Raw genomic sequence first — 27,041 nt, forward strand, 5'->3', positions numbered from 1 at the left:
TAGCCTCTACAGCTACCTTCACATCTTCTTCCCATGTTCTTCTGGGTTTCCCGCGTGGTCTTGCTCCTTGCATCTTTGCATTCAAGACTTGTTTAGCTATTCTGGAGTCTTCCATTCTTTGTATGTGCCCAAACCATCGTAACTGGTTCTGTTCGATTCTCTCAAGCACTGGTAATACGCCCAGGCTAGCTCTAATGGTCTGATTCCTAATTTTGTCTCTTCTTGTTTTCCTTCTATTTTGCGGAGAAATCTCATTTCTGAAGCCTGTATTTTACTCCTATGTTTATTTGTCAATGTCCAGGTTTCACTACCATAAAGTAATGTAGGCAAATATATCACTTTATACACACGGATTTTCGTATTTTTGGTCACTAATGGATTATTTAGGAAATTTCTCTTTAGCGCATTAAAGAGTCTCCCTGAGGCTTGGGATCGAGCTATAATTTCACCATCTATTCTACCATCTTGCTGCACTATAACCCCGAGGTATTTAAAATCTGTAGTCTGTTCTAATGTCGTTCCATTATTCAAAGCAATCTGATGTATATTTGGCTGTCGTGCCATCATCATGGTCTGAGTCTTTTTATCATTTATCTTCATACCCCTCTTTTTTAACTCTTTTTCCCAGATTCTCACGTTCTTTTGTAAATTACTTTCGGAATCTCCCAATATTAATATGTCATCGGCGAAGGCACAATGGTTTATATATATTGGTTTTAAAAACCTATACCCCAGCTTGAATTTCTGTACCTTCCCATTGCATGATTTAATAACATCGTCCATTAAGGTGATAAAGAGGAGTGGGCTAAGGATACATCCTTGTTTAAGTCCTACTATAGTCTCAAATTCTTGAGACTCTGCATTGCAGGTGCGGACATAGTTTCTACATTTCTTATACAGACTCTGCGTTGCTGTGATTAATTGATTAGCTAACCTTTCTTTGTTTTAGTATTTTCCATATTTCATCCCTCGGAATGGTGTCGAAGGCTTTCTCTAGATCTATGAAAGCCATATGTGCCTCTTTTCCATATTTCATCAGTTTTTCACTGATCTGTCTGATGGTAAATATGAGGTCTTGTGTGCTTCTTCCTGGTCGGAATCCGCACTGTGCCTCGTCTAGCTGTGGCTCTACCACTTTCCTTATTCTATCTTCTGGTATCCTCGCATATACTTTCCCCGGCACACTCAATAGCGATATCCCACGATGGTTTTTGCAGTCTCTATTATCTCCTTTTTTAAATATTTCTCACAATGACACTACACTCCCATTCAGCTGGTATCTTCTTTGCTTTCCAAATTAGATTAATAATCTTGAGTAGTATGTCTTGACCACTTTTGCCCATGAATTTAAGCATCTCAGGTGCTATCTGGTCATGTCCTGCCGCTTTGCCTAGTTTAATTTTCTTTAGTGCTCTTTTTAGCTCCTCCATAGTTATTTCTTCTTCAGTTTCTCCCTCCTCTTGGTGTTGCTGTTTTTCTTCCTCAGTCTGTTCTTTCTCCTTTTCTCCAATTTCCATATTTCCTCCAAGCAGTTCTTGGAAATATTCTTTCCACCGCTCCATAATGTCATTTTCACTTCGGAGGAGGTTACCACTTTTGTCTTTTATGAACTTAAGAGGACATTGCTTCTCTGTTCGCATCGATTTTAATACTTTGTTGAACAGCTTTTGGTTATTTTGTAGGTTTCCTTCCATTGCTTCTCCAAATTTTTCCCATGACTGTTGTTTTGCATCTTTCACTATATTCTTCACTACTAATCTTTGATGTTTATAAGCTTCATAGTCACTTAAATGTTTTGTGAGTAGGTATTTTTTCCACCGTTGCTTCTTTTCCTTTACCATTTCTTTTATCTCTTCCGTCCACCATGCTGTTCTTCTCTGTTGTTGCTTTCCGCTGGACTTTCCGCAGATTTCGGCCGCTGCTCCTAAGATTGCCTCTTTATATAAACTCCATATTTCTTCCAGTTTATCTTCTCTCATAATGGGCCATTCCAATGTTTCCACCCTTTGTTTCACAGCCTCTTGATAGTCTTTTTGTCTTGCCTCTTCTCTCAATTTATATACCTTTATTCTTTCTTTAGGTTTCCTTTTGTTATCACCAGGGTCATTGGTCTTGATATTAACATGTAACTGCATAATTTCTAAATAGTGGTCACTTCCAATCTCGTAACCTCTATATGCTCTTGCATCTAAGATAAATCTCCACTGTTTCCTCTGTGTCAATATGTAGTCAATAATAGATTTTTCCTTTCGGCTGGGGACTTCTCTTGTATATCTATGTGTTTCTTTATGTGGGAACATTGTGTTCGTAATTACAAAATCATTTCCTGCACACATATCTAGTAATCTTCTCCCATTATTATTCTGGTGCGTCTCGCCGTATTTCCCTAACAGCCCTTCCATTCCTTCTATGTTATTTCCAACTCTGCCATTAAAGTCACCTAATACAAAGACAGCTCCCATGGTGTCATCCACTGTCCTCTGCAGCTCTTCGTAAAATCTATCTTTCTCTTCTGCTATATCATCTTCATTTGGTGCATATATAGCAATAAAAGTAGTGTCTTCATTTATGCTACTGTTAAAGGTTAAAGTTACCAAGATTATTCTTTCATTGATGAATTTCCAGCATTTAACATAATGTCTGTAGGCCTCGGAGATTACTATAGCCACTCCTCCTTTTGCTCTCTGTTCTTTGCCTACGCCTGAATGAAACATTAGGAACCTTTCACCACTATTTGGTTCTATTATTTGTTCATATCCATTTCCTATTTTCTTGGTCTCTGTCACCGCCAATATATTCAATTTTGCTCTCACCATTTCCGTCATTAATTCAAACTCCTTTCCAGCAAGTCCACGTACATTCCAGGTTGCCACTCTCATTATCCTTTTCCCTCTCTTGGTCGTCAACAGTTTAATCAGTCCGGTTTCTCCTCTGTAGTTTCCTTTAATAATTTCATCTCGGACACTCGGGTTATCAGCCCTAGTTCCAAAGCCTTGTGGGAGGGGCTGCCTCCCTTATAGCCCTCGGCCTGCTAGATTTTCTTTTAGGGTTTCTTCCCTTAGCCTTTGAGGTTTCTTCCTCTCACTGCAAGGCAGCAGTTTGCCTCGGTCCGGGACTGCTAATTCGGGTTTCCCCTTATTCGCAGCTAACCCCCATATCTGGGGGCCATTCGCTATCCGCCACCTGCAACCCGCCCAGTAGCTGAGGCTCGCCCTGGGTCGAACTGTTACTACTGCAGTATAAACATAAAACCTACTGGCACATGCTGCATTCCTCGAACTGGAGGCCTGGCTAGTTGAAAAATTTGACGCAGATATCTACCCTTGCCGTTTCTTCCCACCTTTTTTCCCTCCAATGACGCCGCGGACTCGAGTTTGACTCTCTCATTGGCTCCTCAGCTTTAGACCCCTTGGTGAGTTCAAGCTCACCCACCCCACCCCCACCCTAAGTCCCCTTGAGGGCCTAGTAGGCCGGGGTGCCCTGGGCACCCTTCGAAGGCCCCGGGACCCTTAAGAGACCCTCGATTTCTCCAGGCAGGAGGTAAACCCAACACTACGGAGGAGATCCTGGACGTTTGGGGACTTCCAAGTCGAGAGGGACGTGGGGTACCTCCGCCTTCCACCCCTCCTTCCCACCGGATCCCTCCCTCCGGGTGGGGATAAATCCCCCCGGAGTTAGACGTTGTGTCGAGTGTTGTAGCGGAGGAGTGTGCCCGGAGGACGACCCGCCGTAGCGAGTGACGTAAAGGACGAGAGACCAGCGGCATCTGGAGGCTCCAAATATGTGAAGAGCTAGCAGGAAGAAAATTCTTGCCTTAGCTCTTCACCTGTAAGGGTCAGTCAGTGGAAGACGGGCCACCTCGCATTATCTCGACGTGTAGATGCCGCTGCTCCACGAAACTCCTGCCACTTGAAGGAGGTTCCGTTGTCGTCCGGTAGATGGCAGTACAGCGCCGTATGCTTCTGTCAAGCAGTGCTAGTGTGAGCAGAGGGAAGTGGAGACGTACAGGGCAAGTCCGGCATACCATGGAGGGCAGTAAGAAAGAGCAGCGAGCACTCGTACGTTTCTTGGTGGCGAAAGATGCTAGTATGCGAGACATTCAACGTCGAATGACGGCAGGGTATGGGGAACATTGTTGTCTCTGTCGCGGGTGAAGAAGTAGAGTCGGAGGTTTCGCTAAGAATGAACGTCACTGCAGGATGATCCACGACCTCGATCATCTGTCACTGTCGCAAATGATGACATCATCAAACTTGTGAATTACATCATTCAACATGATCGATGGTGTACAGTGGAGCACGTTGCACAGACCTAGGGGAAATTCACGCACGGTGTTTGACATCATGAAACACTGCCTCCAGTGTCGGAAGGTGTGCGCACAGTGGGTTCCCACAATCTGACCGCAGAACAGAAGTTGATTCGCATGGGAGTGTCACTGGAGATGCCCCTCCGATACAACCAGGAAGGCAGCGATTTCCTCTGTCGAACGGTCGTGGGGGATAAATCAGTGTGTCATTTGTATGAACCGGAAACCAAGCGGCAAAGTCAGCAGTCTAAGCATTCTCACTCCCCACCAGCGAAGATATCGAAGGCTGCATAGTTCCCGCTGCCACGTGGTCCTCACATTGTTCTTCGACCATAAGGGGCACCTGCTTATCAAATTTTGTGAGAAAGATGCAACCGTTACTGGCGTGCAGTACACAGAAACTTTGACGGTCCTGCGTCAGGCCATCAAATCCAGGAGACCAGGTTTGCTGTCTTCCGAGGTGGTGATGTTTCACGATAATGCACGTCCGCATACGACCAGTGTTGACCGGGGCCTGTTACACAGATTTCGGTGGGAAACACTCCAGCACCCACCTTATAACCCAGACATGTCAACGTGCGATAATACTATCTTTAGTGAGCTGAAACGGGCATTGCGTGGTCATCGGTTCAACTCGGACGCTGAGGTGAAGAATGGATGCAGTGAGTGATTGGTTGTTGTAGCAACCGCCCACTTTCTACAGGGCTGCCACTGACCTACAGCCAGGGTGGTAGGACGAATGTCTCAACGCCTACGAGGATTACTTTTTTGAGTATATGCAATCCACCCGACATCGTCTCCGTCACGCATTTCGAACACTGTTCCCTTGGCGCCGTCACTGTAGGACCCCCACGGAACGATAAGTGTATAGCTCGACCACAAGGAAAAAAACCTTCCCTCAAAAGCGTTCGCGCATCTTCCCTGCCGTTATCGGTGCTCGGGGCAGCGTTGTCAGGTCAGACTTCAAAAAGGGGCAAGGGGATGTCCGCAGATTTTTTCCAGCGAGAGGGAAACAATGTATTTTTATCAGTCGGGTAAATGAGGCATTTACCCCGTATAATGTTGCTCTCTCAGAAAACACCACTTGAGTTTGAAATTATCACGTTCCTATACATCCCACCTCTTTTGGATGTAAATTACTGTGACTGAAATGAACTCATACGTCTGAAATAATAGGTACTTTTATGTCAACATTCATTTTCCAGAAGAGGAGAGGGTGGGTGGTGACCATCCTTGCACTTCCTTCTGGACGTCCATGCCGCTATATAATAATGTAGAAAATTAAGTATTTAAGTATAGAATAGTATATTAAGGATAGAAAATTAAGTATTTTCAAGCCGATGAAAGTTCCAAGCAACTGCGGGGGAGGGAGTGCATTATTTCCTTTGTAATTGAACTATGCCGCTTCATTCTCTAGCAAATTTCTTGTTATTAACACTCACATGCTCTATGTTGCTGCATTTAATATATATACATTATGTATATATATATAGACACACACACATAGCCTACATGTATAAAATAATTTGCCCAAGCTACGAAGTCAGTGTTTCTACCTAGTAAGGCAAGGACGTTTCACTGTGTTTGTGTCACTTCATTCATTTCATCAGTTTTTCATTCATCCATATTGTCGTACTTACCCGTAGAGGCACAAAAGCGACGTAAAATAACTAAAATAGATTTTCGGGTGGGATAGAATACAACCATCTAAAAATAGTAATGTAGTAATAGTAATAAAATAATAATAATGTCCTAGCCCAATTGAGTATCGTTTGGCATAATTTCACAGTTCAAACAGCACTTTTCATGGCTGAGTGGAGTTCCACTCTACCTCTCCCCTCCATGTTCAAGTAAGATGAGCAGGAAATGTGTTTTTGAGCAGGCCATTGGAGGTTCCATAGCAATAGTTTATTACGGAATTCTCCAGAGAAATCAATAGGTCTGGCAACACTAACGTGAGCCGGTCTGAAGGCTCCTTCCCCCTGTCTTTTTCCCCCCACCTGCCAGCGCGATGGGGTCTGCGCAGGTTTCTTTCCTTGTGGTTCCACTATAGCTGCGAATTCTGCGTTTGGCCAGAAAAACGTTATAAACCGGAAGTATTGTCAGCTCAGTGTCCACTACCTCCGAAGAGGGAATCTTGCGTCCAAGCAAGATTGTAGGCAGCGCCTCGTTCCTTTCTTTGGAAACTACGCAGGTGGGATGGGAAGTAGACCAAACTGGAAGTTTTGGGTTAAGACCTCCCTTTTTGATTTCGTTTGGCTGTTCCACCAAATCACCATTTGATGCCCCATGGGGGGAGGGGGCAGACTTGCGGCTCGGCTGGACTTTTGACCGACGCTAAAGAAGCAGTTTTCGAAATTTCCATCGTAAAACTGCTGACATTTCAACTTCTGGAAAATAATCTCTGTTTCGATATTTGCAATTGTTTGATGACTGCGTTAGCCACGAAAGGAATATCTTGACAACAGCGCGAGCAAACCACAAGAAGGTTCAGTGAATGCTCTAGAAAGAATTACAATCAGGTGTACGTACATTTTCTTATTTAGGAATCCCAGTGGTTCATCGAAAGGAGATGAACGTGCTTCGCTGGCGTCGGCCGAAGGTCCAGCCGAGCCTCGAGCCAAAACGTTTTCCACGGAACGCAGGCCTATCCCTAACCCTCCCATGCCCTTCCTCTTCCCCCTAAGTCTGATGAACCCTTTCAAAATGGAACCCTAGTTTTACCCATTGGCCAGACTGGCGTTTTAACGAGGGATGATTTTTTTTATCTTGGCTGAGGGTAAAAATCTAACGCCATATTTTTTTTTAGTGGAATCTGAAAAATACAGTGTTTACTTAGTCAAGTTTATTGGATGAACTAAATAAAACAAAGTTACAAGTTTTCCAATGTCTAATATACTACATCTTATTCTTTCTTGTCATTGATAATAACACTGAAAGGGAAATTCCAGATGAAATGATTTCGCTAACGGCATCCACACTGCTGCTCTTGAGTTACACCACAAGCAGACATTTTGGATAGAACTGTCTACTCTATCTGAGAATTTACCGCTGAAACAAGTCAGTTACGAAGTTTCAATAGCAACACCATTCATTACGTCGTTCCTAAAGTCCCGGTAGCATATCCATTAATAATTAGGTTCCATAAATTCCATATTTTCTTTAAAAACGTTCTTTTCCCTCTATTACAGGAGATGAATAAAATGACGACACAACAAGAGAAGGTCCGTGGTGTTCTGAGTCGCCAGTTTCACTTCATGGCATTTTCACTTAACCATAAACGCGACAGGATCCTCTCCCCGCAACAAGCGTACTGTGATGGGTGAAGATACAGTATTTTTAGGGTTACGAGACACTTTACGAAAGTCATCGCGCTCTATATTCTAGAATTGCAAGGTAACGATTTATTGAATCCGGAATTGGATTTTAGCTATATCCTAGGTAGCTTCATGATACGTTAACTGACTGTTCATTGACATCAAGATAGTGTCTAAAATTTGAATTAGGTATTTCAAATAATTATATGCTCGTTGGTTTTGAAGCGAAAATGAATTGCTCACATTTCAATCACATTCATTGAAATTCGTAACCAGGAATATATAATATATAGACAGAGAATATGACTGACCTCCGTGGCGGACTGGTTAGCACAGCGCGCAATGCCACGGGTCCCAGTTTCGAATCCCGGCCTGGACATGGGTGTTCTTTGTGAGTATCCATTCATCAATTTCCTCATTCTCATCGTCGCAATTAGCCAACAGTGGCAGATTAGCGACGCCAAATAACACAAATGAACTGAAATCAAAACAAAGAATATGGAATAAACGGTACTTACCAAGCATTTGCGGTCTCTCATTCCAGAATGCAGCATTTCCCTTCGGTCCGTGGGTCACTGTGCTGTGTTGCCTCTGAAAGATACGAATAAGACACACATGAACCAAATGCTAGGTAACATCTATCATTTATTAAATTTATTCTGTTCTAAGACATTGTCATAAGCACCCAGAACCCTTTGCACCTTATGCCCCACTGAGTAGCTCCATCTTCAATTTTAGATTCACTAAGGCTGTCACTAAAGTTGATGCAAAAGTTAAGAGAAGCCTCGAAATCAAAGGGTCTTCTAAAGCCCCTATCACACGGAACTGGATTTCTGGTTGGAATGCCCTAGTTGGCGATGAACTGACTTTCTAGGTAGAAATTATGGCCGCCTGGCTGACTGCTTGACTGGTTTTGAGGAATAGGACATGTTCTAATTGCTACTAACTTCTTCGACTAGATTCTGTGGAACAGCCAATCAGAGCAAAGTTTGGCCATGTGAAGATAATCTGTGAGTTTGCAAAGTAGCGTTTTTTGTCTGTGGTTTCCGAATGCATACAACACGAAAGGCATGTTTACAATTGAAAAAGTTAAAATATCTTTCCATACGTGTATAGTAAACGTTGTAAAGTGTGTATTTTATCAGCGCCGTTCTTCTCTACCTAAAACCATTTAATACGAAGCGATATTCCTCTCGGTTGAATAGTTATCGTATTTTAAAAGTGTGAAGTGATACGTTGCTTACATCTCGCGCGGCCGCCATTATGGGAACGAAAGAGTATCGACAAGTACGGTGTAACAAGTACCGTGTGAGGCGAAAACTAGCAAATGGGTAGCCAGTCCAGCGTCAACTAGAGCGTTCCTACTAGAAATCCAGTTCCGTGTGATAGGGGCTTAAGTGACCATTATTGTTAAATTCCTATTGGTCTGCCTCATTTTCTACTTTACTCTCTCTCTCTCTCTCTCTGCGAATATTCTGTGATATCTCTTCCCTCCATTTCTCTTTCCACTCCCCTCTCCTGTCTCCACTTCATTTCTATTTCTTCTTGTCTCCCTGTCACGTCTTTACTTCTCCCCCCTCTCTCTGTGTATGCCTAGCTTCCATATTTCTCTTACGTTTTCTCTATCTTACTTTCTTTCTTCTCTTGATGATTTGATTTTCTTTCCTTACTTCTGCCTGTCTGTTTTTCTCTCTCTCGCTCATTTATTTCTTTCATTTTCTCCCTCTGTCTAGCTCTTTCCCTTCCTTTTTGCTTTCTCTTACTACTTTCTATCAATTCTTTAATATATTTCCATTTGTTTCTCCCGATTAAGGCCGTTTATATTCGCCGTTAGAGCTACTTTTGTTTTGCCGAAGGTGAATTTGAAAATCCAATTTGAAAATTTGACTTGCAAATTTAATAAGTAAAACTAACTAACTAACTCCCTAGCCTTCTTAAACCCGAAGCCCGAAGGTTCATGGCTGCAGCAACATCTTTCCCTATCTTGAGCAAGTTTTATATACTCCTTTCCATCCCTACCGATTTCCCTTAGGTCCATCTCAACGTTGTCCCTCCATCTTCGTCTTGGCCTTCCTACAGGTCTCTTACCATCAGGTTTCCCAACAAGAATCCTGTAAACTCCTCTTTCCTCTCCCATTCGTGCCACCTGCCCACCTAAGTCTTCTTGATTTAATCATTCTAATAATATCTGGACATGAATACAAATTATGTAGTTCTAAATTATGTAACCTTCTCCACTCACCTGTCTCCTCATCCCTTTTAGGTCCAAAGATTTTCCTAAGGATCTTATTTTTAAATACTCTCAATTTATGTTCCTCTTTCAATGTAAGGGACCAAGTTTCACATCCATATATTACTACAGGCAAAATTACTGTTTTGTATATTTTAACTTTTAGTTTCTTAGATATTAAACGAGAAGACAAAAGTTTATGAAGAGAGAAGTAACATGCATTTCCTGAATTAAGCCTACTTTTTATTTTCTCTTTAATATAATTTTCATTTGTTAATATTACTCCTAAGTATTTGAATTTGGAAACTGGTTCAAACGAGTTGTTATCAATAATTAGATTTTGATTATTACCTAACACTTGGTTTCGGCCTGTAAGCATATATTTAGTTTTCTCTTTGTTAACTTCCAAACCTATCTCTTTAGCAGTTTTGAAAAATATTTTAGCATTATTCTTAATTGTATTCACATCATCCCCCAGTAAGTCTACATCATCTGCATATGCTAACAACTGAGTCACACCATTTAATTTTAGTCCTTCTTTAGTTTCTTTTACCTTCTTAACAGCATATTCTAAGGCAAAATTAAAGAGCAATGGAGATAATGCATCTCCTTGTTTTAACCCATCATAAAAGTAAAACTATAAAATCAATTCTCACCTGCTGCTTGTGCAGTTCTCCTCTTCCTGGGTGCTTGCTCATTCTTCAGTTCCAATTCCCTGTCTTCTCAGAAGACGTCGACTGATGACAAAGCTGGAAGTTGAACGTTTTTGTGTCCAAGTTTAATGGTGCTGCTTTCAACTTGTCGAAGCCCTCAAATGTTCACTTCTACCCTGAAGTTGAGAGCGACGATAGTTCTTGAAAGCTTGGAAATGTCGCCATATCTCACGTGGTCGATAGTCCGAGAGAATTTTCTCATTTGCCGTCAGGTATCTTGTGAGAAATTTAAAAAAAAATATTAGTTTGAACTATCAATTGATATTCATTTTGTTTTCATATCTGTCTATTTTTCATGTATAAACGTGTAGATAATGCTTATAGCAGCGGCATCATTAGTCATATTAACAAAATATAAAGCAAATACAAACTTGAATGCAACTTAATAATTTTAAAAAAAGAACAATTCATTGCATTTAGAGTGTCAGATCTAAAAAAAATGGTCATTATTTTATTAATGTATATGTAGACAATATTATTCTCACCTACTGCTTTTGCAGTTCTCCTCTTCCTAGTGGCTCTTTCTTCAGTTCCAATCCCTTGTCTTCTCAGAAGACATCAACTGGTGAAGTCAGAGCTGGAAATCAAACCTTTCTGTCTCCAGGTTGAATGCTACTTCTTCAACTTGTCCAAGCCCGGAAGATAAGAGGGACGTAGCTCTCAAGAGCTGGGAAATCTTTGCAGATCTCACCTAGTCGATACTCCGAAACTTTCCATCCGCGTTCAGGTATTTTCTGAGAACTAAAAATACATTCCTTTGTAAAATTCAATTCGTGCCACAACTTTCTCCATAATAACACTAAAGAAATTGTACAAATATAATATTGTACTGTCGTGCTTCATCTACGGAACGTGTCCAGACACACACACACACTTTAGAGTTATAGTTGATTGGTGATAACCCAGTGGGCCTGTGAAAGCTTTAATACTAATCTTCGTAGAAATATTAAAGATCTCTTGTACCCTTGTACAAATTTCTTTCCATATCATTGCTGTACTGAACTCTCGTATTGTCATGAAAACGCAAATCTGTGTAACTTGAGTTATTAAAACATGCTTCAGTCTGCGTATAACAGGTTTCTCTTTCATTATAATTATTATGCTCAGGCTTCAATAGCACAGCAAATTATAATTTATAAGTGCATGCATTATGTATTCACGTACACCCCCCCCCCACACACACACACACCGACACGTACACATTTCTTATGATATCCTTTATTATGCATAATTCGAAATAAGGAGTTTTTTGGTACTTCTGTCCATCATATTTTTTCATGGACTAATATATCACGCACCTTCTCATTATAAAGAAAAATGTATATTGGCAACAGATAACCTGATTCAAGTGCAAGTGAGTGTTAAAAGTTTGTATGAGAGTACAGTATACTACATGTTATAAGCAAAAATTACCTTGCTTTTCCTTTGTGGATAACTCCTGGCTTCTGCGTCTTACTAATAGTGAAAGCCAATTATTATGTTATTTACTATTTAGTCACATTTACCACAGCCATATTTGTAACGTAAAATCTACGGAAACTGTAAAAACCTCACCATTTTTGTACTGGTACAGTGGGATCCATGAGTATTACCGTGAAAATTGTCCATGACTATTTTCATTAATTTTTCTCTTACATCCTGTGTGTTTTTAAATGATGTATTTTTATGTATGCTGGTGCAGAAGTTGTCAACAGCTTGTTTTAAGTTTTCTTTTAATTCTTGAAGCTCTTATTGGGTCAAATAAAGTGCACGAACATGGTGATGGACAATTTGCACGGTAATACTCGTGGATACCACTGTACATTGTAGTAAGCCATCATTGTAAATGTTAAGGCTTGGGTCGACAAATGAAGAAAGAATAGGCTATAGCATTGAAACACAAAAAAAAGTATCGAATGATTGGTATGCACAAATGCAAATTAATTTGACAACTTATGAATGGTGTGCCCAGGTAGGTCAAAAATACCCATAATTCCATCAGTTTAAACTACTAAGGGAAAGAATGATCTTGAAAATGTGAATTCGAACGGGACATGTTCGTTTGAATGCCCATTTGGCAAGGTTAGGAATAACTAATATACGCATTGCAATGGTGAAGAACAATTCTCAGAGAGTCCTCTGTTAGACACTCAGCAGAATTGACGTGTGAAGGATTGAAAAGAAACAAAGTTCATTTCCCAATATTTTTTTCTTACATTCCAATAGATGATACTAACGTTCCCGGTTGTTTTAATTTATTCATAACGACGCTCAGCTAATGTTATTCTATCATTTTTAATTATGATTAATGGCTTTTTTATTTATTATCCAGGGGTGACGCTATTGCTAATTAATCAAGCGGAGAGTATAGGTGGAGGGGGAGGAGATGAGTCATGGATGACTCATATGCACGTGGGAGCTTGGAATTAATGGTTTTCCATTAGTGCAGAATAGTTACTATTATGTATCCCGTTTTTACCCTAATCTAACCCTATTGTTGTACTTTATATATGCGTTACAGCCGGATATGAGTCATGGATGATTCATGCTGGCGTGCTAGCTTGATCTTAATGATTTTCAATTAGTGTACAAAAGATACTATTATGGAGTCCGTTTTTACCCTATTCTAACCCCATTTATGCTTTTCTTATATGTGTTTCAGCCGGATATGAGTCACGAATGATTCATACAGACGTGGAGCTTGGTCTTAATGGTTTTTCATTAGTGCACAATATATACTATTATGGAACCCGGTTCAGGCCTATTCTAACCCAAGGAACCCGGTTCAGGCCTATTCTAACCCAAGAAACCCGGTTCTACCCTATTCTAAGGCAGTTTATGCTTTTCTTATACGCGAGGATGAGTCAAGGCTGATTCATGCAGTCGTAGGAACTTGAAGTTAATGCCTTCTATTCACTAACGAGGAGACGGTTCCGACCTATTCTAAGCCAATTTTTGGCGTCATCCGTGGTTTGCAGTCGCCGATGACGTCATGATCCTCCATTTTAGCGTCAGTGGTGAGTCATATTTGGTGTAATTGAGGAGATTGAAGGGGCCTGGGTAGAGGCTAGAAAATATTAACCAATGTTAATAAATGAATATACCAATCTGAGAAAATCAATCAAAAATAATATTAGTAGTATAAAATATGATATTATAAACCCGAGAAAGTATGAACCCCCCTCAGGCAGATTTGCCTACACTTAAAACTAGCTCAACATGCCCATATGAGCTTTTTGCTCAAGTGTGGAACTCTGTCTAATCCAAGATTTTTGTAAAAATGCCCTCGGGAATTTCCCGGGAAAGTATGACCCCCCTCAGATTGATTTGCCTACACTTACAAAAGCTACATCTGCCAGATTTTTGTCCATAAGCTTGTCAAAAATATGCCTTTTTGATATTGTTTTGACTATACCTAAAACTATGCCAAAAATGCTCATATAAGCCATCCACACCCACCCACACCCACCTACACCCACCCACACACACACATATTTACTTCCGGTCCACTTCTGGTTACTTCCGGTCCACTTCCGGTTATTTCTGTAGTAGATGGAAAATGCCGGAGCTGGATCGTCCGGACGATTCGTAGCCTTTTATGCTGTATATTTTAAGGTACCTTCACGATAAAGAGATTTTGCATTACATATCAGCTAGTATTGTGAGAGTGGCTGAAGAGTGTGGGTATGTTGTTGCAGTGCTTCTCATATTTTTTAAACACAAAAATATAGCAGATTTGTATAAATTGAATTACAAATCTATTTGATTTAATATACAGAATTTTTTATTATTCATATCAAACATATTTGTAATATATTGAACAAAGGGTTTATATCTGCCGCAGTGCTTCTGTACTTATTCTACCTTTGTGCATGTAGGCTATCAGCTTTACAACCTGTCATAGGTTTATTAAGTATAGAGTTTTGATTTGAACCCCAAGAAATTTTATATAAATACCAAAGCCAAAAATATTAACACACATACACACCCACCCACACCCACACATATTTACTTCCGGTCCGGTAATATGCAGAAATTTTCTAGAATTGCTCTGTGACTCTCTCATTTCTTACATCATAAACATATGATTTTTCACCTATGAGAATAACACTACATATAGTGTCATCAGGGAGTGTATCGTGGAATTCACAGATAACTTTAATGTTTGTCCTGTCATTAACCACAACTTGTTTTCTTTTTGAAGTGTTGATTACAAACATGGGTCTCTGTGCTTTAAATTCATCTGGTGTGTAATACATGTCAGTATTGCCAGTAGTGACCCTTTTGTATGCTGTAAATGCTTCATATAATTTAAGGAAATCATCCTTGGACATGTCTAAATTATAATTTTCTCTAGGAAATACCTCATTTCTGCCATTTTTAAGATATATGTTCTTGATGTTGCAGTTATCAAATTTACTTGAATTTTTTTCCTGATTGTTGTGTCTTCCAGTCTGAAACAGTACCACCACAAAATCTGGCATGTCATATTGTATACTGGAGAATGAATTTGTAGCATCAAACTCATAATAGGTACCAGTGGCAGGCTTCTGTACACATTGATATGTATAAAATTGTAAAGGTACCTGTGGATTTTTTATTATATCTGCTTTGTATTTAAGAGCATAACTGGCCTCATATTCAACAACCGGGATTCTTAGCTCCATAGTCTGAATAATGCACTTGCCTTCATCAGGTAGGGTATTAGGCAGAGCTTCCCCTGTAGAGTTTAATGCACTGTACCTCATCAAAGCATTATTATCATTGGCAGCTCTTCTAAATGTAATTCTTAAACCACCCTTCCACATAATATCTTTGTAATCTGAGAAGAATCCTGGCAACAGGCGCATGGGGAACAGCACTGTGTGGTTCTTAGATAATATCTTATCACCAGCCTCAAATCCACCTATTTTGTAGTAAGAAGCCTCGGTTTTGGATAATTTTAGTGTGGCCAAAGCTGTGGAGGTAATACCCGGATAATCTACTCTGTTTATAACAACACCATGTTTTCTGATCTCAATTTCAGAGAACAGATGTGGCACAAAATTGTCTACCAATCTTATATTTGAATTTGCCGGATAATCTGTACCATCGAGCTTTACAACATCAAATTTGATGTATAGATCTGCTCTGTGGGGGTGTATAAAGCCATCCCCTACATCAAGATCAACCTCAATCTCTGTGTTGGGTTGATTTAAATTTGCAAATGTCCTCCTGTTTGGGGGGAATGATTGAAGCTCATAACTCTCAATATTTTCCATTTTTTTTGTATGTATTTTTATTTAAATATTAATCTCTATGATTGCAGTTGTTGTGGCTCCAGCAAAATCAACTAATTCTTCTTTTTCATTAGTAACCATCAATTCAATATAATCTATTCTGTTATGACACACAGGAAAATATAATGTTGGTGATGGATTGTAGATGATTGGCTCCATAAATTCAGAATTATGTTTGAATGTTGCAATGATGCCAGTTTGTTTGTGAGTGCCTATGCCATTTGATTTGGTAATCATACCCTCGGCCACATTACAGTGAATATTCAGAGTCTCTATGGCTAAGAATTTAGGTATATTAACAGCAGTGTGTTTGATGGCTGGTTCAAGTTTTGTGTTGTTCTCAAAGCCCAATAGCTCTCCTATAGTACCCAGATCCACTGTTTCTGTAGCAGATACAATCTCTACTCTGTGAGTGACAGAATTTTGACTTAACACTACACCTCTGGGTAATTGAGCATTTAAAGTGGACAGATTATACTGCCCTGGAGTGATGACAATTTTTTGATCTCCTACTGCAATTGTGTTGTTGTGGTGTGTAATATTAGGGATCAAGTACATGCCATAAAATGCTCTGAGAGCTATTGTTTTGGGATACACTATGTCATCATGTAATTTGAGTTTCAATATTGAATTTTGGCTGGTGAGATGGAATACCCCCATGATGTTTTAAATACCACAAGGCTTTTTGAAAATTTTCAATTGATGGTTTATTTATTTGAGACAGGTATCTAAGAACAGATAAACACAAATGTCCACAATTAACATCTTTGAAATTTTGAACACGGGCATTATTGTAATAAAGATTAGTTGATTTTAGATATTTTACTAAATTTTCAGGTGGAACACCTCCAAATGAATCAAACACAAATGCCTCATTTTTTAAATATTTAAGATAACAAATCCAGTGAGTGCCCTGATTTTTGTACTTATCCAAATTAACAATGCCACACTCTTTGTTGAGTAGTTGTTCTGGTAAAGAATCAGACATGTACACACCTCTAAAATTTTTGATGCCCAGTGGCTTGATTAAAGCTTCAATATCTTGGTTTGTAAGCGGCTCTTGTTTTTTTTAAACTTATTCATGGCTCTCTTAACACCTTTGCCTTGTTTCTCCATGGCCAGGTTAAGCCGCCTCTGCTCATCTAATTCTGCCTTATTTTTCTTGGCATCTATTACTGTTTTTGCTATGGCGGCTGATCCCCCAGCCAAGCTCCCCACAGCCCCAAGAGCAGCTAAGATGGCAGGGATAGTAAATATAAATCCCCCCACATGTGATTTTTTTCTTGATTGCTGTAATTTTTTTAATTGGGGGGTGCTAAGTAACAATTTCATACCATGGCCCTTGGCAATACAAGAGCTTTTTTTCTTGCGCTGCTTTTTGGTTAAAAAACTATCAATAGTTTTAAGAGATTTGAGACCTGCATAAGGTATTTGATACATAACACCCTTGGCCTTCATTGTAGGTTTATTATATATATATTCACAACCCCCACCCCAGTTTTTGTTTGGTGTTCATAGCTATGGTGGTCCCCAATGCTGCTATTCTCTCGCTTAAAGAAGCATCTTTGCTTACAAATCTACCAAATGCAGCCTCTTCTAATTTCTTGTCTGCAACATGTCTCTTGTCAAGATCAGTATGTGTGTTGTATGCTATGTCATGGTCTCTACAAGCAGCATCTAGGGGATTAACACCAGGATCACCTCTGTTTAATCTATGGTCCAATTTTGTACCGGGACCACAATACTGATAGCCTGGAATGTGTAGTTCAAACGGTAGCTTGTTTATAATATCATTAACCAACCCCCGACCCTCAGAGATATTCCAAAATTTAGGTGGTAGAGTATTAATAATTTTTATAAGATATCCAATCCCTTTAGTGTCATTCACTATAAAATTAGACAATTTTGTGCTTATCATGTCCATAATTCCAACCTTTTCATTGTAAAAATTGTGGTTGCCAGCATTTTCCTCCCCAGCTATGACCAGCAACCTATCTACAAGTTTCCTGACATCATCAACCCACACAAATTCTTTAGGCAGGGTGTTGTATTGTTTGATTCCACTACCAGTCTTGATCTGTGACCATATGGGCTTGATTAAATTGTTGTATTTTGCTCCACTGCTAGACTTGACTCTTTTTTGTGTGGGATCATTGTTCTGGTACAGAGCATCTGATTTTATTAATATTTCTTTGTAATGATCATAATCTTGATCTGTATAGCTGCCAGGCCTTTTCCTAGTCATCAGTTCCCACAATCCAGGTGTTCCAGGATACTTAACAAAAGCACCTTTTTCTCCAAGATGAGATTCTGAATATACAATCAGATCATCTCCCATAAATGTTACTCTGAAATTGCCAATTCTATGTATGATGCTACCATCACGCTCTGTGTCAACATATAGGCCAAAAACCTCATCTTTGTTGTCTTTAGGTGTGCTTAAATATTTTTGAGCAAGAAGACCCAATTCAATAGGATCCTGAGTAGCTTCAATTCTTCGAGGAGCAACAGGACTAGGTGTATGAATACTAGAAAGTGGGGTGAATGGATAATCTAATATGTTCCTTGCAGCTACAGGTACAAGCTCTGTGATCAAATTTTGATTTTGCTCTGTAACAGTTTTGATATTTTTACCTAATTCACCAATAGCATCAATAATAGGCTGTTCTGTGCGCTTGTGTTGCTCATAAAAACCTCGGTTCTCTGATTTCCATCCCTTAAATCTTTTTACAAGATAATCTCTTAATTTAAGATCATCAATGATTGGCCTTTTCATGGTTATTTATTTATGTTTCAATGTCTAGAAAATTGTTGATTTTATTTCTATATTTACCACTATTGGGTTTTCTTGTCATATCAATTGTGACAAACCCATAACTGTCCTGATTCCAGCACCTACTGCAAATCTTAGAAAAATCATTGTAGCTCAGGTCCCCACCTACATATTCATCATGTATATGTTTGAGGTTGGTATGGTCTTGATGAAACACACATATAAAATTGCTGTTGTCTCGGATCAGCTGCTTCGGAATTTAAGAAAAAGTCTGTGCCAGGTAGAAGCAATCAATGTTTTTGTGTCGGCCCTGTGTAAAAAAAATTCTAACCTTGTTTTGATTATCCAGTATAATGTCATCAAACACAACAACAGAGTTATCAAGACATTCATGGAGTGGCTTAACATCTGATTCAAAAGTGGCAATATCCAGTCCATCATATAGCTTCATCAGCTGCTGATATTTTAATTTTTCTAAGCTCTCAGAGAAGACATACAAGTGCCTGTTTTTCCAGTCTTACAAGTTGGGTGCCAATAAAAAATTATCAACCATTAGTGTAGTTTTACCACAAGCCGATGGCCCAACAATAAGACACCTAATATTATCAGGCAGCAACATTCCATTTCTCTTATTTTGCTGTTCAGGTTCTGGCAGCCTTTTTATAACATCCCAGGTGTTCATATTATCATTTTGTTTGCATCGATCCAGCTGTGTTCTGGGAGTCCCAGCCATTTGACAAGTAACTTGTTGCCTTTTCTGCGGATGATTTTTTCTATTAGATATGTGTCAGGCTGTTTAGTTTTGCTGAGCTCTTCTTCATAGAATCGGCCTTTGAGAATTTCTCCTCGGTGATCTTTTATTATATATGTGTTAAGGGTCCCAGGTTTAATTTGAACCACTGTAAATAATTCAGTGCTCCAGTTTCTTGTAAAGCCTCTTTTGAATAAGTGCTTATATTTACTGATTCTTACTTGATCACCAATCTTGTATTTGGCTTTTCTTGTTGTTGGCTGGTATTTAGGATAATAAACAGTGCTGATCAATTTTTGCTCATCAGATGAAGTCACTTCAGAGGGTTTCATGTTGATTGTGGAATGGACCGAGTTGTTATATTTATGTAGAAGTTCTGGAAGAACATTAATCCATTTATAATTACCTTGAAGTGTAAATTGTTTATACATATGATTTTTTAGGGTTCTGTTGAATCTCTCTACAATTGAGGCCTTGAGATCACTGTAACTCGAGTAATGTTGTATTGACTGGCTTTTAATAAATTGTTGGAACACTGAATTATAGAATTCTTTGCCATTATCTGTTTGCAAATAGCGCGGTGATCTTCCACTCTGATTGATGATTGTCCTGAAGGCTTCTGTAACACATGCTCCAGTCTTGGATTTGAGTGGCACAGCCCAGGCAAATTTTGAAAATGTATCTATGACAGTGAGTAGATACTTGTAGCTCTTGTTGATTTTGTCTAAGTTTTTCAGCTGTCCACTTGCCATCTCAATCAAGTCGCTCTGCCATAAATCATCTATGCCTTTTGTGACTACTGGCAGTCTCTTATAATTATGTCTGGCTTGTCTGTGTAATTCATCAACAATAATTTGTCTAGACATAATATGTAAACAAGAATATTGCAACTATAGGGTGTTCAGCAGCTGATACTACAGGATTTTCTAAATACAGTTTGTCCCCTATTTGTATTTTAAATTCCAGAGAGCCATCATCTTCAGCATAAGATGTTTCTAATGTATTGGGATCTGTAAAATCCTCTAATTGTACACTGGTGATTTTTGCTTTGTTATCAGCATTTGTTATTGATAAGGTAGGGTAGTGGTGTGCCTGTGGCTGTAGCCAATATTTGATCTTGATTGGTCTAAGTGTGCCCCCAACAAAAAACTGGTAATAAAATTGTGCAGGGGACAGCATATATATTTTGCCACCTGGTGTAAATGGTGAATCATATTCTTTGTTGGGGATGCTGTACAATTCAAGAATTACTATATGTTTTGGCTTCTCGATTATGCCGGTTATTTCTTTTTCTGCTGTAAGCAATCTACTTGTTACAGATTCAAGGTGCTCATTGATAGTCCTAACAACATCATCATGGCCTAGTTTGATTTTTATGTCCACAACAAGTTTCTTGTATTGTTGCACAATTTCTTGTAGCTGGGTGGCAAAAACAGACAGAGCATTTGCTTGATTGGATTCCATGGTCCCTAGCTGTTGCTTGATATTAGCTACAATTTGCTGTAAATTTTCAACAACTGCCAATTTTGAATTTTGAGCTGTAAGATCATGGACTTGTCTTCTGATATCCTCAAACAGGGCATGCAGTTCATTAATATGTTGATTAGTTGGTAGAGTGGCCACTGTCTGAGTGAGTTGTTTGATCTCTGTTTGGATATTCTTGATATCTTCTGATTTCAATATGCGATTCACAGCTCTCTTAATATTTTTAAGTTCCTGTGATGTAGGCAGATTTGATACAGTATTCTGCAAAGATTCAAGTGCCAATTTCACATTGTTTAATTCAGAAGCATCAGCCACATTTTGCATAGCATCTTGGAGCAGGGCTATATCTGCCTGAGAGGGTGTTGATTGTTGTAAAATTTCAAGCTTTGTTTGGATATCATCGATCAAGTGATGAAAATGAGATAGCTCAGATTCAGTGTTGAGGTTTTCAAGCTTTGTGATCTGTTGCTGGACACTGACAAGAGTGTCTACAATACCAAGCAGGCGGGATTCTAGAGATTCTTGTACATTTGTCAAATCACTTTGCACTGCTGCTATTGTACCCTCAAGATGGGTTATGGTACTTTGAATTTTTCCAAAATCTTCATATGTTTCAAGTTGCAGCTTGATGTTGGCAACACTACGAGTTATTGCACTCAAAGCATCAGAAGATGGCAAGTTGTTCATAAAATTTTCAAGTGTGTCAATTTTTTCTTTAACCTCGGCTATGGCATTGTTCAGAGGGTCCAGATTAGGTATCTGGAGTGACTGAATCTGTTCCTTTAGAGTGGAAATCACTAGATCAAAATCTTCTTGTGATTTTATGCTTTTGACAATTGTTTGGAGCTGTGCCTGGACATTATTTATCTGCTCTTCCAATTGTTGTTTCAATTGCTCAGAGTTGGTGGCCTGGGTCTTAAATTTGGCTTGAAGAGCTGCTACAGCTTCTTCTAAACTTTGAAAATTATCCAATGTGGCCAAATCAGTATATTTCTGAAGCAATAATTTAAGTTCTGAGTCAATTTTAAGAAGAGGGTCCATGCATTGTGATTGTAAATTTGTAATTTCTAATTGAAGACTGGCTTTGAGTGTGGTTTGTAAAGCTTGTAAATCACTTCTTAATTTCTTGACTCTGACATCAAGCATCAGAATCTCATCACTGTGATCTTCATGTCTTGTATGGCCAAATATATCATTAGGCATTTTTGTTTTAGTGGTTATTTATTATTGAATACCTGATTCTTAATTCTATAAAAAAAGGTGTAAGCTTGTCATAGGATCCAGGGACCTCAATATATAAGCAGTCACCAGCAGAAACAGTATAAACAGTGCCAGAAATCATGTTTGAGTGCTTAATTCTATAAATATTTCTCCCTACTGAAATTTTGACATCACCCTCAGGAGTTGTAATAAATTGTAATTGACCACCTACAGGTAATTGGTAATGATTTAAATTATTGTTAAATATGTACAATGTTTTACCTGTTTTATCATCAACATCTGTAAGTATGCTGTTCAGATGAATAATTAACAAAGCACTCAGTTTAGATATTATATCAGAAGAGGGTGCTGGTGTTGGCAGGTCCATAATAGCCTGTTTTTTGAACCCAAATAAGTTCATAGGCATGTTTATTTATTTCAAATCATGCTCTGTAATTGGGCATTGATTGCCATTTTTCAAATCACAATGACCCCATGGTAGAGTATGTATGCCACATGATAAAATACATCTCTTATCATCATGTGGGTCCAGAGCCACTTTTCTTACAATATTGCTAGTCAACAAGTGATCCACACTCTGAATTCTGGATTCTGATGTTCTGATTGTGCTACATGATTTGAGACAATTTTTGTAATCTTCAAATTCAAGCTCTTTGTCAACAGTTACTCTGCCAATGCCCTTGGCTTTTTTTTGGCAAAAACACCACTACATGTTTCAAAACTGTACATCTTGGCCCTTAACCCAGGAAATGCCACAATAACATCACCAAGTGTCTCATCTTTTAACTTGCCAGGCACCTTTTTGTTGTGGGGTTGAATCCTTGTATGTTCACTGCTATCAAAATATTCAAGCAATTCAGGCTGTGACATATCTTGATAAACATCTTCTGTCTGAATATCAAGAATAAAACTATCTGTGTCCATGTACATCAATTTTACACAATTACCATAAAAGGGCTTGAGCACATCATAATACAATTTTAACATGTGTAATTTGGCCAATTCCAATATCACAGCCCCTACATAAATAGGCTTATCAAACTTAATCTTTGTTTTTTTCATGTTGAAGAGTGCCATATTTTCATCATAAATTCTTCTATAATTGAAATGAGGCTTTGCAATCAATTTTTTGCTCCGGCTGGGGTCAGTAATTATTTTAACATCAATATGTTTTCTGACATTTTCTATTGTTTTGCCATACACTGAATTGACCATCAATTTAAACAAAGATTTATCAAATTGGCTCATTGCAGATGTTCGAAGCTCTGTGTTTGTATCAATATATGGCTTCAACCATCTTGAGTGCCTGAACCTCAAAACTTTTCCAACTTTGATCACTTGAACACCATGATTTATTAGGAACTGGAGGTTCTTGTAATATATGACATAACCCTGTTTTGACTCCAGTGTCATCATCAATTTCTTCTGTTTAGAGCCAGGTAAACACTTAACCTCAGGAATTGGGGGCAGATCAGAAAATTTGTTGTGTAAATTATCTGGAATTGTCAGATCAACCTCTAAGAATAGGCCATAGTTACTGTCATCAAAATCCTTAATATCTTCAATATTGAAATCTTCAACCCACTCAAGCCCTGCATATGGCAGTTTATCCATCATAGCATAACCATAGACGCTGTTGGCATCTACATACAGTATATAATTTGATGGAAGTGCTGGATCATAATCAGGAATATATTTGTTATTTGCTCTGGCATATCTCTGAGAGCATTGCACCATGCCTCCTCTTATACATTGCTCCATAAACAGATACATATCGTGATCCTGGATCAGATCCAATTGCATTTTAGTGTTTAAAAACATTGCAGACCATGCTAGACCTGGGGCACTCTAAAAATACATTGGATCCAGTTTATAATTTTTCATGGAAGATTTTCTGAATGCCTGCAGTATATCAGCTAAGAGGGTCACATCAAGTTTCAAATATGCGTTGTGATAATCACCAAATGTCTGGCATTTTAAATTGTTCCACATCAACTGGCATGGTGATAATCTTCATCAGTGATTCCAGATCCTCTGATTTTGCTGTAAAACTCTTGTTGTGGTGGCAGAGAACACTCATTAAATTTAGAAAAACCTGTAACATAATCATATGGATATACACCCTTCCGCCTAATTAATTTCAGGTCCTGATTTGGAAACATGGCACATGTGATTTTGAATTGATCATCAGATAATTGAGTAGCCAGTGTAGCCAGGCTAGCAGACAGAATTCTGTAGGAATCAAGAAATCTTAAGTGAATAGAAACACCATTAACTTTAATTATTTTGCTAATAGCTATATATTTCTCATCATTTTCAGCTAAAATATTTAAATTCTGCTTGTCAAACCCCTCGTACCTGATCAAATGATGAAAATCATAATTGGATGCGCCATGGCAAAATATAGGGACAAATTTTGGTCTCTGGATCTTAATATTACAGCTATTACACAGGGCCATTAAGAATTTACCATCTGTATGGGAATGGTGTTTCACCTTGATATTTGTATCTGAAAATTCAGAATCACATACCGGGCATTTTTCTGCATTGTTGAAATCTTCAATCTGTTTCTCTGTTAAAGGCAACATAAGTTTTGATTTTAATAAGATATTAGATGCTATGTTATGGCACTCATTTTCTATTCTATGTGCAAATTCTTTGATGGCATCTTCTCCTCTGTATAAATCTTCTTTACTAACAACACCATCCTGTACAACCACATAATAAAAACTAGAAGGTTCATGTAATTGATATGATGTAATTGAGGATTCATCGGGATCTGGGCTACAGAATGCAAGAGGTTTGAGATTTGATTCAAAATCACAGACTATATATGCTGGGTGTTCCAACAAGGCTTCAAATTTTTTGAATTTGGCATTTTCACTTGGATTAGGCATCACCATATGAACAGGTTTATAGTTGCCACAGTATTTCAGATGCTCAATTAACTTGTTTTTAGCAATTTCTGTGTTACATTCACAAACACCATTTATTATTTTTTGACCATCAAATACAGTTAAACATCTTCTGCACAACTTAAATATTCTATTAGATTTGTCTAGTTGTGTTCTGACTAAAGCTTCAAGATTATGTATCAGAGTGTAATGGTGTGTGTCATCCCCTTCAATTAAGAGCAGATCAATCGGAACAGCAGAATCATCATCAAATGTATTGATTCTGAGAGGTGCTATCAAGCAATTGCCACGGCCAGTAGAACAAATAAATACATTAATAGATAATTGTTTACCATTGATATCCCGGGCCTTTTTTTCAAATTTATCAATATTCTGAACAGACATTGGATATTCTAAACCCTCCATTGCTTCATCAAAATTGTGTTCATGTTGTTTATAATAACTTATTTTCTCAGGATGCCTTAAAACTGGATACAAAGCAGCTAAAATACACCACAAAAAGCATTTCTTATCATTATTTTCTATGTTAACCACGGCTCTTTTGTTTTTAATATTGGCAGGTAATGGAAAATATATAGATCCTTGTAATGGGCTGAATTCAGAAATATTAACATAGAGCTTGTGTGGAGATCCGCATAGGCTCCATCCTGACTCTTTTGCTGCAAATTCAGAGTGTTTAATATTCAATTGCTCTATCAAACTGCTTATTATTTTGTCTAAATTTGCATTTGAATATACAGCTACAGTTTCTGTTATGTGGGGCTGTGTAAATTTTGTGCCATTTGGTTTCTTATATTGTGTAAACAATTTGAGGGACAGCTTATAAGAGCCATTTTGTGCATTTAGAATTGCCTGCACATCAGGATTTACACTGTTCAAAAAATTCTTAATACCACATTTTTGCTCTGATACAAACCGGTAATCCCTAAGTTGGCCATTAAAACTGCTATGGATAGGTAGTGCATAGCGTGGCTGCTTTGCTGCTCTAGCATTAACAGGTGCTTCATGCTTCCTTTTCAGACCAGATGTAGATGGTTGTGGGGGCAATGTTGATGACTGTGCAGAACAAGTACCCTTATGTTTATATGTGAAATATTCCATGCTATATTTTCTATGGCATTTAGGGCATATTTTTGTGGGTGTTCTATATTTGTCTGGATTACAATTCTTTTGATGCTTAGCCCAATTGGGGCTGGATATATTATTTTTGCATTGATTACAATATTTTTGATTTGGCATTTTTATTATTAGTTTATTATATATATTTCTTGGGATTCAAATCAAAATTCTATGCTTAATAAAAAATATCAGTTGGGTTCAGCAGTGTGCTTTGTATACTTAGTGTGTGTGTGTGTGTATGTGTGTTAATATTTTTGGCTTTGGTATTTATATAAAATTTCTTGGGGTTCAAATCAAAACTCTATACTTAATAAACCTATGACAGGTTGTAAAGCTGATAGCCTACATGCACAAAAATAGAATAAGTACAGAAGCACTGGGGCAGATATAAACCCTTTGTTCAATATATTACAAATATGTTTGATATGAATAATAAAAAATTCTGTATATTAAATCAAATAGATTTGTAATTCAATTTATACAAATCTGCTATATTTTTGTGTTTAAAAAATATGAGAAGCACTGCAACAACATACCCACACTCTTCAGCCACTCTCACAATACTAGCTGATATGTAATGTAAAATCTCTTTATCGTGAAGGTACCTTAAAATATACAGCATAAAAGGCTACGAATCGTCCGGACGATCCAGCTCCGGCATTTTCCATCTACTACAGAAATAACCGGAAGTGGACCGGAAGTAACCAGAAGTGGACCGGAAGTAAATATGTGTGTGTGTGGGTGGGTGTAGGTGGGTGTGGGTGGGTGTGGATGGCTTATATGAGCATTTTTGGCATAGTTTTAGGTATAGTCAAAACAATATCAAAAAGGCATATTTTTGACAAGCTTATGGACAAAAATCTGGCAGATGTAGCTTTTGTAAGTGTAGGCAAATCAATCTGAGGGGGGTCATACTTTCCCGGGAAATTCCCGAGGGCATTTTTACAAAAATC

The 27,041-nt window shown here is 38.4% G+C and overlaps 2 protein-coding genes across 2 annotated transcripts; one reads left to right on the forward strand and one right to left on the reverse strand.

Moving 5' to 3' along the window:
• Positions 1–1,235: 1,235 nt before the first annotated feature.
• LOC145994138 (uncharacterized) lies at positions 1,236–2,879 on the reverse strand. Its single transcript, XM_083130229.1, has one exon. The coding sequence runs from the start codon at positions 2,877–2,879 to the stop codon at positions 1,236–1,238; it is 1,644 nt and encodes a 547-aa protein (XP_082986355.1).
• Positions 2,880–4,520: 1,641 nt separating this feature from the next.
• Positions 4,521–4,976, forward strand: LOC145994139 (histone-lysine N-methyltransferase SETMAR-like). Its single transcript, XM_083130231.1, has one exon. It carries the CDS (start codon positions 4,521–4,523, stop codon positions 4,974–4,976), a length of 456 nt encoding a protein of 151 aa, XP_082986357.1.
• Positions 4,977–27,041: the final 22,065 nt, after the last annotated feature.

This window comes from Lepisma saccharinum, chromosome 10, assembly GCF_977018435.1.
Source record: "Lepisma saccharinum chromosome 10, izLepSacc3.1, whole genome shotgun sequence".
Lineage (NCBI taxonomy): Eukaryota > Metazoa > Arthropoda > Insecta > Zygentoma > Lepismatidae > Lepisma > Lepisma saccharinum.